We start from the raw sequence: 15,168 nt of genomic DNA, 5'->3' as shown, positions 1-15,168 counted from the left end.
AAGCTGTGCTTAGAAAGCTTGAGCATCCTTTTCCCAAACAAGCAGCAAGCCTGAGGGGTTTTGCATCACCAGTTTGTAGAACCAGATGCAAATGCAGGTATCCTGTGGCTTGCACACCTGCTGCTAAATATTTAAATGTGTTTGGAGATCACATAAATTTCTCAGGGTTTAGTGAAGAATTTCATGAAGGGTTTTATTGTTTAGAGCACTTCTGTAATTTGAAAATCAGAGTTTTAATGGCCTGTACTTTTGGTGTCATTTTTTTCATGTGATTATTTTTTCAGCTTTGTTGGCACATAACTTTAAAATGTTCCCAGACATTTATTTTTTCAATGTTTTATAATATCATGAAGCTAATGAATGAAGCCTATCATCTAAGCTTTCAAAGTGTTTCAATGTAGTGTTATTATGACATGAAGTCAGGTTAGCAAACTCTGAAATGAATAAATAAATTTAAAATGGATGTTTTAGGCTTCTGTATCCATGTTTAGGCTTTTACATTAGTGATCACAGTTCATAGCAGACACCATAAACCTTAAAACTGACAAAATTATGAAAACCAAGCATTCACATTAGTGGGATCTTACTACAATTTACTATTCTTCTAGGTACCAATGTAGCCTGTTGATGAGAAAATATTTATGTAACTGCAAGATGCAGTCTCACACAAAGTCACATGTATAATCAACATATTCACAGGTTTTTTTTCAGACAGCTATTTACATATTGCTTCAAAATACTTCTAATGTTTTTCCATTCATCTATAATTTTTAAAAATGGGGAAGATGGCAGTATTTACCTATTATGTCATTTATCATTCCACAAACATGTTAATTTTGGGTAGTTGTCACAGGAACTACATGAGAAAAAAGGAGGAGCAGGACAAAAGATACTGATACTAGCTGAATTTGAAATGGTCCCTTAGTCTAGAGTGATACTTGAATTATATGAACTGTTTATTAAGTGATAATGATCAGCGATGGTGATCATCATCACTGGTCTACTCTGGCCTCCAGTCGGGAGGTCTGGAGACACACCATCTGTAACACTGCTGCTTCTTTTGAGAAAGCGCGCAGGATCACTCTCGAGGAGAAAAGACAACGCAGAAAGAACTGTGTCTTGCTGATACCACCTAAGGAGTCTTTCTGCTGTGCCTTTTGCAACTGGACTTGTCTATCTCTCATTGGTCTTTTTAGCCACCAGCGTGCTTGTAGCAAATGTGGGTAGAGCCCTTCCCAAATCTTTGTTCGCGAAGCCTAGCCATGATGATTAAGTGATACGAATATTTAATTTTTATTAAGTGTTTAAAAATATTAAATTTAAATCAAATCAACAGCAAAATAAACTATTAACAGGAAAAAAAATTATTCTCCCAGTTACACATAGTATGGTTGACTGTTGTGCTTCTCTTTTTTTTTTCCTCACCAGGATTACACTTTGACGATGTATTTTCAACAGTACTGGAGAGATAAGAGGCTGGCTTATGCTGGGATACCTCTCAACCTCACACTTGACAACCGGGTGGCAGATCAGCTTTGGGTGCCTGACACTTACTTCTTAAACGACAAGAAATCATTTGTGCATGGTGTTACTGTGAAGAACAGAATGATTCGCCTTCACCCGGATGGAACAGTGCTTTACGGCCTCAGGTCTGTGCTTCCACAATGAAGATTTCATCACTGCTGTTATGTTTTGTTGATGTTTTCTTCCTGGTACAAGGTTATTACAAGCATTGGCTAGTGTATTATGTAACCTTCCCTGTAACTCTGAAAGATGCCCGTAGAAAACAAATGACACACTGGATGTTTCTTAATTTTGCCAGAAGCGCCTTCAGTCAGGTTTTATCTGTTTCTGTAGAGTCACCATATATGGAAAGCCCACTGGCTATAGGAAGCAGAAAGGCACATATTAATTGTAAACCTGAAAATTTTGTCTAAAATACAGGCAGTAAGATTGAATGTGGGTGCTTATGTTGTCTCTTGGTGTGTCTGTAGTAAATTAAAAAAAAAGCCACAAGTAACCCTGGTTGAGTGGAGTAGCCACAGCTAAGAACATGACTATGGGTACCTTTAGTGATTTTTTCAAGCAGGAATCAGCACTGCAATGTGTTATATTTCAAACCAGAGGTACAGTGTGACTTTGACACCTGTGTTTTCTTTGTTTTCTGTCATAGCTTTTAGAGTTAGGAATGCCAAAATATCCTTTCCTTAATAAACTTAACTACACCAGCGAAGATCTTAGTGAAAGACTCAGTAGTATCAAAAACCTGCTTTCTTTCAATACGTTGCTCCATTTGCTCCAGCAGTTTAAACCACCAAAACAAGTCTGAAAGCTCCATTTCCATCATTGGAAGTTTCTTGTATATTGAAGCAGAGATTGGTGCATATAAGTAGTGCAGGATAAAGAGTCCCTTGTGTAAAAATGAATGAGCTCTGAAAAGTGGTGCAGGTGGATTATATGTCTAATATAATTATTTTACCTGCTTCTGTTTTTTATCAACAGTTGAACTTTTTACCTGACTGGAGTTTTGGCCCCTCACCTCTTCAACTTCTATTACATATCACGTATGGGGTAGAATTGGATCTAGAATCTTTATAGACAAGACAGAAATAAACTCAACCCATTATGAAACTTTAAAGAAGTTTAGAATGTTGTCTCTGTAATTAACTGGTTTTAGCAAAAGGAGGCTTTCGTCTTGCATGGTATTGACCTGGTATGGAACACTACAGGTTTAGGATTCTTTCCACAAGTGGTTAAATGTAAAAAAAAATGATCCAAAATATATTTGTTTTCTTTATGCCAAGAAACATCCCCACAACATAATAGAAAAGTAATGGAGATTAGAACTCTTCTGATCCTAATAATATGTAGAAGTCTTTCTGTTACACTCTAAAAACATTTGGAGTCGTTCAGGTGAGGATTATCTGTCATAGAATAGTGTATTTGAATAAGTTAGCTTCCTCTTCTGCAAAGTGTAAGTGTCCACAGGCAGACTGCATTTCACATAATAGTATTTGCTTAGCAGGGTTTTCACCAATTGTGCATGTGTGACAAAGTTCTTTCCATTCATTTTCTCTGAAAGCATGTAATATCCAGGGTCAGATATCCAAAGTGTGAAGCAACTGAGTTACATAGTGAAGAATGACTGTCTCAAATTAATCTTGGCAAAATACAGGACACTGTGATCAAAAGGAAGGGAATATCTGAGCCTTAGCTCTGCTGATTTAAAGACTTGTACTTTGTGTTGCTCTACTGCTACCCTGTCTTCCTCTGTTGTGGCTTCAAAGCATCACAATGGCATTGGGCTCAAGCTGCAATCCAGAGGCAGTGTGAGTTGAGGCCAGAACTTGGAGTTTTATGTGCCATAAAGCACAGGGTCACTCAGAATAATAGGGGACGTTTTGGAGGGTTGCAACCAATTACAGAACATCTACAGAGCAAAGCAGTTCCTCGACACATATAATTGAAAGTGATCCCAAGGCCACACTGGCTCTGTTTTCTCTTCTGAACAATGTGGAATTTATCATAGTTTTGAAAGACTTCAGTCATCCAAAATTCCTCTCTACTTTAGAGAAAGCAGTTTGCTACTGCAGCAGAAGTCTATGATAGTGGGGCAATGGTTTGAAGTTCAGCACATTTCTGAGGAATTTTTTTCTTTGGGCAACACACTGCATTTGTTCTACCTTCTTCAGAACAATATGCAAGACAAATTATGATAAACAGCTCTTCTTTTGTAATAGACCAAAAAAAATTACATTATAGTCTGGGGATCAAAAACAGAGTCTGACTGCTTGTGTGTTTGCCATATATAAACCTCTTGTTCTCAGGCAGTACAATGCTAAATGTTACAAATAAATGGTGTGGAGCTATGTATGTGTTTTATTTGAAAGGACTCACATAATTATCACTTGTGTATAAAACATAAATGTTTTCATGGCTAAAAGGTTAGGTGTAATCAGTCAGACAAGGCAACTGCACTTCTGTGTTGAATGAATGTATTTCTGTATCAATATGAAAAGAAGATTAAGTTAACCACTGGTATTGTGACCTACTCACATAAGAAGTACCTATATTGCTTAGACTGATTTACACTATAAACTTCTTGTGGACATAAAATATCCTTGTGTCACTTGTGCATGCAGCATCTCTCAGCACATCACAGGTGGGGTTCCTATACAGTGTCTCAATATAGACAAAGGCAATCAACCTGGAAATAAAGTATCAGAGAAGGATAAAATTCTATATCCATAGGAAAGAAACTAGAGTAGGAAATTATAAACAATTAAAAATATTTCCTTTGTGTCATTGCTTTCAGAATGTATATGTGTCTGTGTCTGTGTACTGCTTCATTCCCATCCCATAAAAAATAAACCTGCTCTTTTTGGGAGCATGCACAAGCCTGAGTAATTAACATTTGCTTTTGGTGTGCATTTGTGCAAGTTAAATTTGGTTGCTTGAATGTTCATTCAGGAGGGACCTCTGAGTATTCAACTCTACTTTGAGTAAATGAGATAAATCTGTTTCTATCTATTTCTAGCTGTATCTTCTTTTCTAGTGGATATTTATTAAATTAAAACTACACATTTTTCTATAGTGTAAAACATTACTTGAGCAAGAATATGCAGTTTCTGGTGCTGGAACTTGTAACACAAAACCACTACAGTATGTGAACAGACAAAACTAAAAATACATTCCTTAAAAAGTCAAAATGCAATTAATAAGTTGAGTATAAGTTTGCCAGCTGTATAATTTTTTATAATTTTATCAAATTAATAATTTGTAAGTGCATATGTTCTGTATGGCTGGCATTTAAAGCTAGTTATACAACATAATAGTTAAGATCCTGGTACCACATTCCCTCTTGTATCAACTTAGCTCATACGGATTATGCTGCAGGATGGCAAATGAGACCTAGGTCAGTGTAGGCATATGTACTAAAGCACGGGAGAGAACCCTCATATCAGCAATTTCCAAACATGCCTGCTACTTTTACTTTGAGCACAGTCATCAGGTGGCTCAGGAGCAAGATCCTGTCATTGTGCAATCAGTATGGCTTTGTAAAACTGATCACTGCTAAGACCTTGTTTATCAATAAACACAGATTTAAGAATAAGTTTTCTCCTCTAAGACCCTATGCTTAGTCCTGGTTTTATATGCTTAGCTGGAGCTATTAGTTGTCATCATATTGAGGAGACATTCATAGAGTCATAGAAAGCTTTTTCCCAGAAATGAGATCATCTCATTCCAACCTTCCTGTCATGAGCAAGGACACCTTTGACTAGACCACGTTTTTCAAAGCCCCATCCAACCTGGCCTTCAACACTTCCAGGGATGGGACATCTCCAACTTCTCTCGGCAACCTCTTCCACTGTCTTAGGAAAGAATAGGAAAGAATATCCAATCTAAACCTACTCTCAGTTTGAAGCCATTCTCCCTTTCCTATATACTACATGCCCTTGTACAAAGTCCCTCTCCAGCTCTCTTGTAGCCTCTCTTTTGGTACTGGAAAGCTGTTATACGGTCTCTCCAGAGCCTTCTCTTCTCCAGGCTGAACAACCCAGATGATTAATCATCTCCATAGTTAACAACCCTGTATCCAGCCCCTTGCGTGAGGTTCCAGAAGGACATTTGCAAATGTTGGTTGCAGAGAAGATGTCCCCCTAAACTGCAGAGCAGCAAAGGAACTGCTGTTTGTAAACTGCTCCAACCCACAAACTGCACAAATCCCAGGGATTTGTGTTAAGAGGAACCAGAGCCACTCCCAGATAGCAGCTGTAGGAAGGTTGACCTAAGTATCCTCTTGTGATACAATACTTAGTACCTGAAATCCCGTGGAACTAACATAAGGGTATTCAGAGGACAGTCAGAGGGATCAGCAGTGACAAAAACATGATTGTGCCATAGATAAAGGCTGGAAAGGACAAAGATCAGCTTTCTCAGTGCCTTTCTCAGTGGCTAATGGTAGGAACACAAGTGAGAAGATATGCTGAGGACAGATGCTTGAGCTCATCCACTGCCTCCGTGCTCGTACAAATGTCTCTCCCTCTGCAAAGAAATGATAATATTTTCTTGTAAAAAGCACCTTCTTGGTCAGAGAAGGGTGGCCTTTGTTGTCCTTTGAGATAGTTATAGTGGTCTTAATCACTTTCTTTAGATATTACGTGGTTATTCATCTGGAATGATCTATATGCTAAGGATAAGAGTTCTTTCCTTCCTTTTCTTTGAGATTGGATAAAACATTCATAATAACAACATGGGTTTGTGGGGTTTTTTTAGTGTAAAAGAGATGAAGAAAGGCACCTAACTACTTTTCTTCTCTTGAAACATTGCCACAGAATTTTAAAGTAGTTTACCAGATTAGAAGATTAGATTCTCTAATTCGAAAAGATTAAGGGATAGAAGGAAGAACTTCAAAACAGAGAAAACACACAAACAAAATCTTATAATTGAAGGTTCCAGCTTTTAGAGGTACATTCAGGGCATTTTCCCCTCTTGTATTATTAGCATAAATTATCACCAGAATATTATTTGTTTAGGAACAAACTGTGTGCAAGGTCCATGTCTTGTTTATATCAAAAAAGGATCAGTAAGGAATGGACCTAGTCAGGCTCAGAAGATAATTTAATGTAAAATTTATATAAAACCATTATAAAGACAATGATGCATAATAATGTACATACTCTTGATGAGGACTGCGATTCAGAAAAATACTGAAATACACTGCAGACTAATTATGAACATATGGTTATATCTGTCTAAAAGATAGTACAAACACGTAAATCCATTAATTTAAAAATGAAGTGCCAGTGCTGTGTGAAGCTGTTAATATAGTTGTTCTGGTTGCTCATGTGTATTGTTGACACTCCTGATAATAAGAGGGTGAAAAATGCTGATTCATCAATAGTGAAATGTTTTGTAAAGTCATCCTTAGGCTGCTAAATTGCTAAAGAGGCAGAGAAGCAAACATGTGTTGTTATTTTAGGAGAAAATTTAAAATTCAATACAGAGCTTCATAAAAAAATCCTCTTTAAATTTGAAACCTAGACAAGTCTCCTGAACTTTGAAACAAAGCATTCTCCTGGATTTAAAGCTATTTTCCAACGTTTCAGAATTATTTTTTTCTAGAGCTGCCACAAAACCAAGAAATCAGTTATTCACACAGCTCTAATCATTTTGACATTTGTAGCAGACCTTTTTCACTTCACGTTTTCTGTTATAGAATCATATCTTTTAATCTCAGTAAATGTTCGTGTAATATTTGCATATATGAATAGGTCCACTGAACTCCAAAGGGACTGGTTGTGTAAGGGTAAGTCACAGTGAGTTGTTCCATTGAAAGTCACTGTAACTGCTGTTGTATTAAGCTGCTGGTCAATGAAAAATATGGACCAGATACTCAGTTATTGTAAGCTATTCTTCAGAGAGTCATCACTTTGAAAGATTACACCATCACCGAAACCTGGATTCCTGACTATATAGTAAAAGTATTTGATGTTTGTATTTCAGAATCACAACCACTGCTGCTTGTATGATGGACTTGAGAAGATACCCATTGGATGAACAAAACTGTACTCTGGAAATAGAAAGCTGTACGTACATAAAAAAATGCGTGTAAAATCTAGTTCAAGTGCATGGCAGTTTTCCTTTTATAGAACTGTGTAATATTTGCACGTGTGTCTATAAACACTGTGAATCATGTAATTATCACCATTTGGATTTTTTGTTTGTCTGTTTATTTGACTTATTAAAAATATAAGGATTCACCCATTTCTAGATAGATTAATGCATCCTAGAAAAATGAGTTTAGGACAGAATGAAGTCATTTAGTATTCCTGCCTGACTCGGCAGAGGTCTGGATGCTTATCTTTGATAGAAGAGATGAATATTTGTATTTTAACTAGATTCATTTTCAAGAGAGCAAACACTGCGATACTATTTTCTTTCAGTATGCTTTATTTTGCATGGATCATCTTGCTGCAGGACACCCCCTGAGCCTTCAGATTGACCCCATTTATGATTTGCAATTGTGTCCCAAACAGATTGTGTCCCAACAGATGTGTATTTGCGCTTCAGGAGTTCCTGCTCCATTTCTGCTGTTGGCTGGAAATTGTGGGCTGTATACAGGAAATGCTAGTATATATATTCTATATTCAGCTGTAGTCCTCCACTACAGAAGCTAATGGAAATGGTGCAACTCACACTGTTTAGTGTGAGTGGAAAAGGTCTGCCTCAGTTGTGTTTCTCTGTATTCACTGAATAATCTGTCTTCTTTTGGTGATTAGCAGTGTAAATATACAATTGGTTTCAGAATTAAATAATAAATTAGTCTTAAATAATGGATAGTGTTTTCTTCTCATTGTGGCCATTCCTGAATATTATGTGAGTGATAAAAAAAATAAATAAAATGAAAACAGAGTATTTTGCTTAAAATTCCTGGGCAGACTGTAATGGCACAGCTATTCAGGAGGCCTTCCCACAGGCAAAATACGATACAGCTCTCCAGCTGTTCCAGTTCTTTTCATTGTCTCAAATGACAGGCTGCATGTTTGAAGCTACATTTGAGTCTGCTGTTATTTCTGACTTACTCTCGTGCTTTGCCTGCAGATGGCTACACAACTGATGACATAGAGTTCTACTGGAGAGGTGGAGATAACGCAGTCACTGGTGTGGAGAGGATTGAACTTCCTCAGTTCTCTATTGTGGAATACAGACTGGTGTCAAAGAATGTTGTCTTTGCCACAGGCAAGTATTGCCATTTGCTCATTTAGTGTTTAATTCCTTTGTGTCTGAAAATTACTGTTGTATTTATAATAATTAATCATTATTACCAATCACGATATGTAGTCTGTATTGCATGTTTGTCTAAAGAAATTACTTGACAAAGCCTGGAGGTAGCAGCCCATGAAATGTCATTCCTGACCTGCATTCAATGCTGCATTCAGCTCTGGGGCCTCCAAAACAAGAAGGACATGGACCTGTTGGAGCAAGTCCAGAGGAGGGCCACACAGATGATCAGGGGGCTGGAACGCCTCTCGGATGAAGACAGGATGAGAGACTTGGGGTTGTTCAGCCTGGAAGAGAGAATGTTCTAGCAGCCTTCCAGTACCTAATGGAGGCCAGGAAGAGAACTAGGGAGGGACTTTTTACAAAAATGTTTAGTGATAGCCCAAGGGGGAATGGCTTCAAACTGAAAGAGGGTGGATTTAGATTAGGTATAGGAAGAAATTCTTTACTGGGGCAGTGATGAGACACTGGGTTGCCCAGAAAAGTTGTGAATGCCCCATCTCTGGAAGTGTTCAAGGCCAGATTAGATGGAGCTTTGAGAAAGCTAGTCCCATGGCAGGGACATCTTTGTTAATCTTTAAGGTCCCTTCCAACCCAAACCACTAGATTAGTCTTTAACCCAAACCACTAAGATAGTCTTTAACCCAAACCACTTAGATAATCTTTAAGGTCCCTTCTAACCCAAACCATTCTATGATTCTGTGATTTCTTGTTTATTTTTCTTTTTTGTGTGTTTATGTGATACTTAATTAGACATCTAAATATCTGTGATCTAAATAAATAGGAAGTCATTCCCCTCTGAATCATGAGTTTAAATATACCTTACAGGGTTACTGATCTGCATAAATATGTTTATGCAGATAAACATATAGGTCAAAAACCTACCAATTTTATAAACACCTCCCTGCAACTTATCAGTGCATGTTTGTTTTATTGTTGTATAGTGAATGTAATATCTTTTCTATCTTGATTTGTACTGATGAGTATATAGTACTGTATACATAGCCAGTGTGTTTGTCGTCATAGTTAAGATGCTAAAATGAAATTCCTGTGTTTCCTGCTTGTTTGCTTGAAGGTGTAAAAAAAGTTATTAGTAAGTCACAGCATTGCATGTCTTCAGATGACAAGGTGCAGTGTTGATTTACATATTTGATATTAGACACCCGTATAGGAAAATGTTGTTATGTTTGACAAGACCAAAGCAACACAGAAAGCCATCAGCACATGTGGGGCCATTATTTGACTCATTATTTGGGACCTTCAGATTTTCAGTGCTCTTCAGACCACAGGAGTGTGCTGTTCCATCTGTCCCAGCACACTCGAACAAATGAAGCACAGCTCAATCATGTTTGTAAGCATCACTTCACCCACTCTTTGGACACAGCATCTGTTTCAAAGTACACAGAAACATGAGTTGTATTTCAGAACAAAATGTAAATATTGCTGGGATTGAAATTAGTATGAGGAGATTTGCCAACTGCTGCTGTTCTTGTTTATCATTGTGAATGGAAGGGTTTTTTTTCTATAGAGAATCAGATACTCTCATCCTACATCCTTACATTCTGCAGCTACTGTCACCTTTGGCAGCCAGGGCTTACCTGCCCCTCCACAGGACTGGATATACTTTTGTAGGAAGGCTCTTTTAGACAACAAGGAGAATACAGAGAATTTATTTGTGAAGCTTTTATGACAGTCCAAGGCCACCTTTTAGTTCAGTATGAAATATTTCAGTAAAGGCATGATTTAGTAATTTAGAGATGAGAGAGAGTTGTAAAATACAAGAAAATGAGAAATCCAAAGAGATATGTGACAAATACCAAAGAGCGTAAAAACTAGGAGTACACTTTTCTGTGACTGACCAATTTTCAGAATCTTAACTGTTCTTTCAAAAAAACTAGTGAAAAGAGTAAAAAAGTCTCATGCTTCAGGGTTTGAGATAACTTGGCATTAGGGAGTAGAATGGCACAGTCACAGAGAATGGATTACTCCATGTTTCTTGTACCATTTTCTGGAACATATAATTTTTGTCACTTATGAAGACACAATACTGAATTTACTATTACTTTGGTACAGGACACTATGAAAATGGTAGTTTATCAGTTATGAAATTCTGTGACAAGTATTTGCACGCAGAGGAAACATCACATTTGTTTCTCAAAACCATGTTTAAATCTAAATCTGAAGCATGGTAGTGAATCCAATAGATAAAGTCAGCAGATTCCTTTCAAGTTTCTTCTCAAGACTTTCTTATGGTCCTAGTAATTAGGGTCAGTTTCTACATTTTTGCAGAAAATAAGTCAGGCATGCTTTTGGCTTTGAGGTTACTGAAGTCTCAAGAGAAGATATTAGTTCTTTGAGCGCAGTATCTCAGTGAACATTTCAGAGTTTTCAGTCCTAGTGTGCTTTGATTGAATAAAACTAAAAGAAGACTTCAGAGTCATGCCATAAACAGCTTTTGGATTAGTTATTTCTCCTATCTTCATGAGGAACAGTGTTGTATAATCTTGTGTAACTTATGAAAAGGAAAAATCTGTTCACATAATTACTACTGAGAAGCAATGAAAAGCATGGGAAAACCCCCATAGATAATGACAGAAAGTTGTGCAGAGATGCAAGATTAATGGAGGAACTGTATGCCTGTTTAAAGTATAGCATGGAAGTTAAAAATTAGCTTGCCAAATTAGCAAAATGCATCTGAAAAAAGGTATAAAAATCAATATGGACAAATGCAGAATACAGCATCTGTACAACTAATTATTCCTATCCAAATTCAGTAGAGGGAATGCCAGATTAGACCAGGGATCTGTGCATAGAAATCTGGGGTTCCTGTTGATCTCAGACTGAACATGAGCCAATAACATCTTTTTTTTTTGGGGGGGGTGGGGGGGAACAAACAACAAAAATATGAATCACGTAATAAAAAAGAGTCTGATTTACATTGGTAATGCTTGAGCTTAGTATTTGTGGTCAAGGGTAGCACTCTTCAAGACAGTTGTGGAGCAATCAAAGAGGGTCTAGGGAAAATAAGCAAGTGTCAGTGAAAGTCTAGAAAATGGCATATCTGAGATTAGTGGACAAACAGGTATGGTCATGCAGTTTAAAAAGGAGAACACTTGGTTGAGAACTAAATAAAATTTTTAAGTGTCTAGGAGGTATCTGCAAAGCCGTGCACAGTAGCCTGTTCCCTTTATTCATGATGGAGGGCAAGTAGTTTTTAAATTGCTATGAAGAAGTATCTGGTTTGATTATCCTTCTAACACCAGCTGAAGGCCATACAGGATACCATAAGATATCTAAAAAGGCACTGGATCCCCATGTGTCAGTGACTGAATTAAACCCATAATCGAATAATACCAAATCAGTGCTGCTAATGGGGTCTGAAGAGCTATTGAACTCACAAACAACTATTCTGTAAAGTGAATACTCTTAAGATGGTATTCAGTTGCCTAAACATAAGTATCTGGTGGGTGGCAGTTTGAGCTTGGCTCCCTGCTGAGTGCACAACACCACAACAAAAGCCCTTCCTTCCCCCTTCCCTTTTCTTAGGAACACAGGGAAAGGAATTGGAAAAGAAAAGCTACAAAAAAACCCCGACATGACAAAACAAAGCAGTATATATATATATATATTTGCATATATTACATTTATATACAGTTACAATACTATATACATATAAAAGAGAACCCCAAACACCCCCAAAAAGAAGAAAAAGGAAAAAAAAACCCCAGATATACACAGTCAATAAGAGCTAGCAAACGAAATCTCAGTACTTTCCTTGAGAAAAGCAGAAACGTCTCAGTCCACAGTCACTGCATCTGCCTCTTGAACTCAGGTAGAAGGCCGCAGCCTCTCGACAGACCACAGGCCCACACCCCCACGGCTGGAGGACCCGCAGGGAGAGCTGCTCTCTCCAAGTACGCCGGAAGAGAGGAAGAAAGAACCTCCTCTCCCCTTCTTATTTATACGTTTGCTTACGTAAAAAATAGGATGGAATACTGGGACATAGGTACTTCCTTGGTTTTGAGCTGGTTGCCAGAGAAGGCCTAGACCAAATCATTACACTGTTGCTTCTGGGGAAGCTGTAAAGCATCCTGGTTAGCAGTTAGGCTTCTGTTCTGGAATCTTACAGCCTTGTGTCCTATGTCCACAGTCGAGTAATTCAGTATTGATTACTTGACTAGTATTATGTTCTGCTCTTCTCTAGCCTATCACATCTCCAATGGCATTAAGCATCTCTGTATAGGCAATTAAATCACATCCTTAGAATCAGCTGGCAAATCACATCCTTAGAATCAGCTGGCTGTAAGTCTAAATCTCCATGGTTTTGCACTGAGAGCTTATGCTCCATCCATGTGCAAATATTTGCATTTAAACACCTGAAATGTAGTGCTAAACCTGTGAACTGAATCTGCTTCCTAAATGATTGTTACCCAGAAATGCTGAGATATTAAACAGGAATGGGGATATGTAAAACACCACCTAAAATCTTCAAGTCACGTAGCAGTCAAAGCCGTATTAGCAACTTGTTGGTAAAAGGAGGGTAATCTTAAAAGATTTGAAAATTAAATATTTGCTGTATTCTGAAAGATCAGTCTGTAAAGTGCATTTCCAATTAGCCAAAGAACCTTCCCAGAAGAACATATTAAAATAAGAATTCTGTAACTGACCAACTCTGTTATCTTGTTTCATACTTAGATAAAACAGCAAGAGACTAATTTAGCCTTGAAGCCAGATATTTCAGCTTGCTAGATTTTAATGAAATTGGAACAGTAACAAGTAATCTCTTTTTACCAAGTGCCCAAATATATGAAAGAGGAATATTTGGGGCTCAGTTGTTGTTTAAGTATTTATTTTCATGCCTGCATTCTCAGTACTGTTAGATTTAAATACTTCCATTCAAATTCTGTTATTCCTATAGTATTTAAATTAGCCTATAGACATCAACATGTGATATAAGATGGGAGGAAGAATAAAAAGGCTAAACAAAATAACAAGATAAAGAAACCCAAATTTTGATGGAAAGTTAGCAACCAGAATTTCCTGGTAATTAATCTCTAAATGTACTGAGCCTTAATTGCTAAATCATTATCCAAGCATAATTAGGCAAGTAACAGTGTAATTGTTGAGCTCACTCAGAAATCAACTTATATTAAATAAATTTTACAAGACGAGTCCTTCTTAGATAAAGATCTGGACTTACAGTCCATGAAGGTTAGGACCTATCCTTTTCCCTGAACTTTAGCCATCCAGAAAAGAGGTGGAATTAAGTAGGGGAAATAAAGAATGGACCTTCTTTATTTCTTTTTTTTGCCACAGATTGCTGTGGCCTTTTTGCTGGAGGTGAAATACTACAGCAGAGATGGCAGGCTGGAGGCAGGGCCAGTAGATAATTTATGAAGACATAAGAGCAATACAGATGAAAGTAATACAAATTTTGTAGTCTCAGGGAGAGCTACCTAAAGGAGAACCCTCAGTGCATAGTATGAAAAAAAACAAGGCTACCAGTTCATGCTTCAGTTTCAACCTGAACTATACCAAGACTATACTATACTTTATAAGATCATATAGTATAAAAGTATACTATACAAACTGAACTATACAAAGCTTCCCTACCCATGTAGGGAATTGTTGGAGCTACATGATCTTTAAGGTCCCATTCAACCCTAACTATGATTCTGTGATATGATTCTATAAGACTAAATTATTTCAAAATTTTCTGAGATACAGATCTGCCAATAAAATTCAAGCTTGTAAAATTACCACAAAACAGGATGACATTCCATTTACCGCTGTGAAACTGAGCAATGTGTCACCTCCAGTAAGCAGCTGTAATGCCAGCAAGACTTTTAGTTAGGTTGCCCAGAAACCTCAAATCATCAAAATCTACCCTAAGACTTGCAGGGCTTGGATTCATTTTGCTCTGGTTTATCATGAATATAGTTTCATTGTCTACATTTGAACTAGGTGTCCTAGTTGATCAGAATCTTTTCCATATAGGCGGTGGAGTGTGGAGACAAATTCAGTACACCCATAGGAGTCCATTTTAGGAGGAGATGGATAATTTTCTAGGTTTCCTTTGGTAGATTGACTGAATGAACTGGAGCTTAGATACCAGGCTCATGTGTATGCAGTTCAAGTGTGTTGCTTAATCAACTGCTATTTGAGAGGGCATAGTGCAGTCTTCTTAGTCTCCACCTGCTGATCAAAAAGATGTAGGGAGTATATCGTATGCATCAACTGCTTGCTGGTGTCTGAGATGTCATAGGGCACCTCAAAAGGACCAGTGCACAGTCAGATTCACAACTGAATCTCTCTGTTACAGTCAGGTCCAACTCTAGAGCAGGAGAACAGAAAGCACTGACAGCCCTGGCCCTGGGTATGGTT

General features: G+C 37.5%; 1 protein-coding gene across 1 annotated transcript in view; it reads left to right on the top strand.

Annotated features, from left to right (window-relative positions):
• The first annotated feature begins 1,428 nt into the window (after positions 1-1,428).
• The window catches only part of LOC113991128 (gamma-aminobutyric acid receptor subunit beta-3), a 36,835-nt gene continuing 23,095 nt past the window's right edge, over positions 1,429-15,168 (top strand). Inside the window, exons 1-3 of the mRNA XM_027727219.2 lie at positions 1,429-1,649; positions 7,507-7,589; positions 8,605-8,742. Of these exons, the coding sequence (XP_027583020.1) occupies positions 1,444-1,649; positions 7,507-7,589; positions 8,605-8,742 (427 nt within the window). The 5' untranslated portion in view covers positions 1,429-1,443. The remainder of the gene's footprint in view (positions 1,650-7,506; positions 7,590-8,604; positions 8,743-15,168) is intronic.

Source organism: Pipra filicauda, unplaced genomic scaffold, assembly GCF_003945595.2.
Source record: "Pipra filicauda isolate LSUMZ 115617 unplaced genomic scaffold, ASM394559v2 scaffold468_size503134_pilon, whole genome shotgun sequence".
NCBI classification, from domain to species: domain Eukaryota; kingdom Metazoa; phylum Chordata; class Aves; order Passeriformes; family Pipridae; genus Pipra; species Pipra filicauda.
The sequence above is the reverse complement of the archived record's forward strand: the minus strand, read 5'-3'. Positions and strand labels throughout refer to the sequence as shown.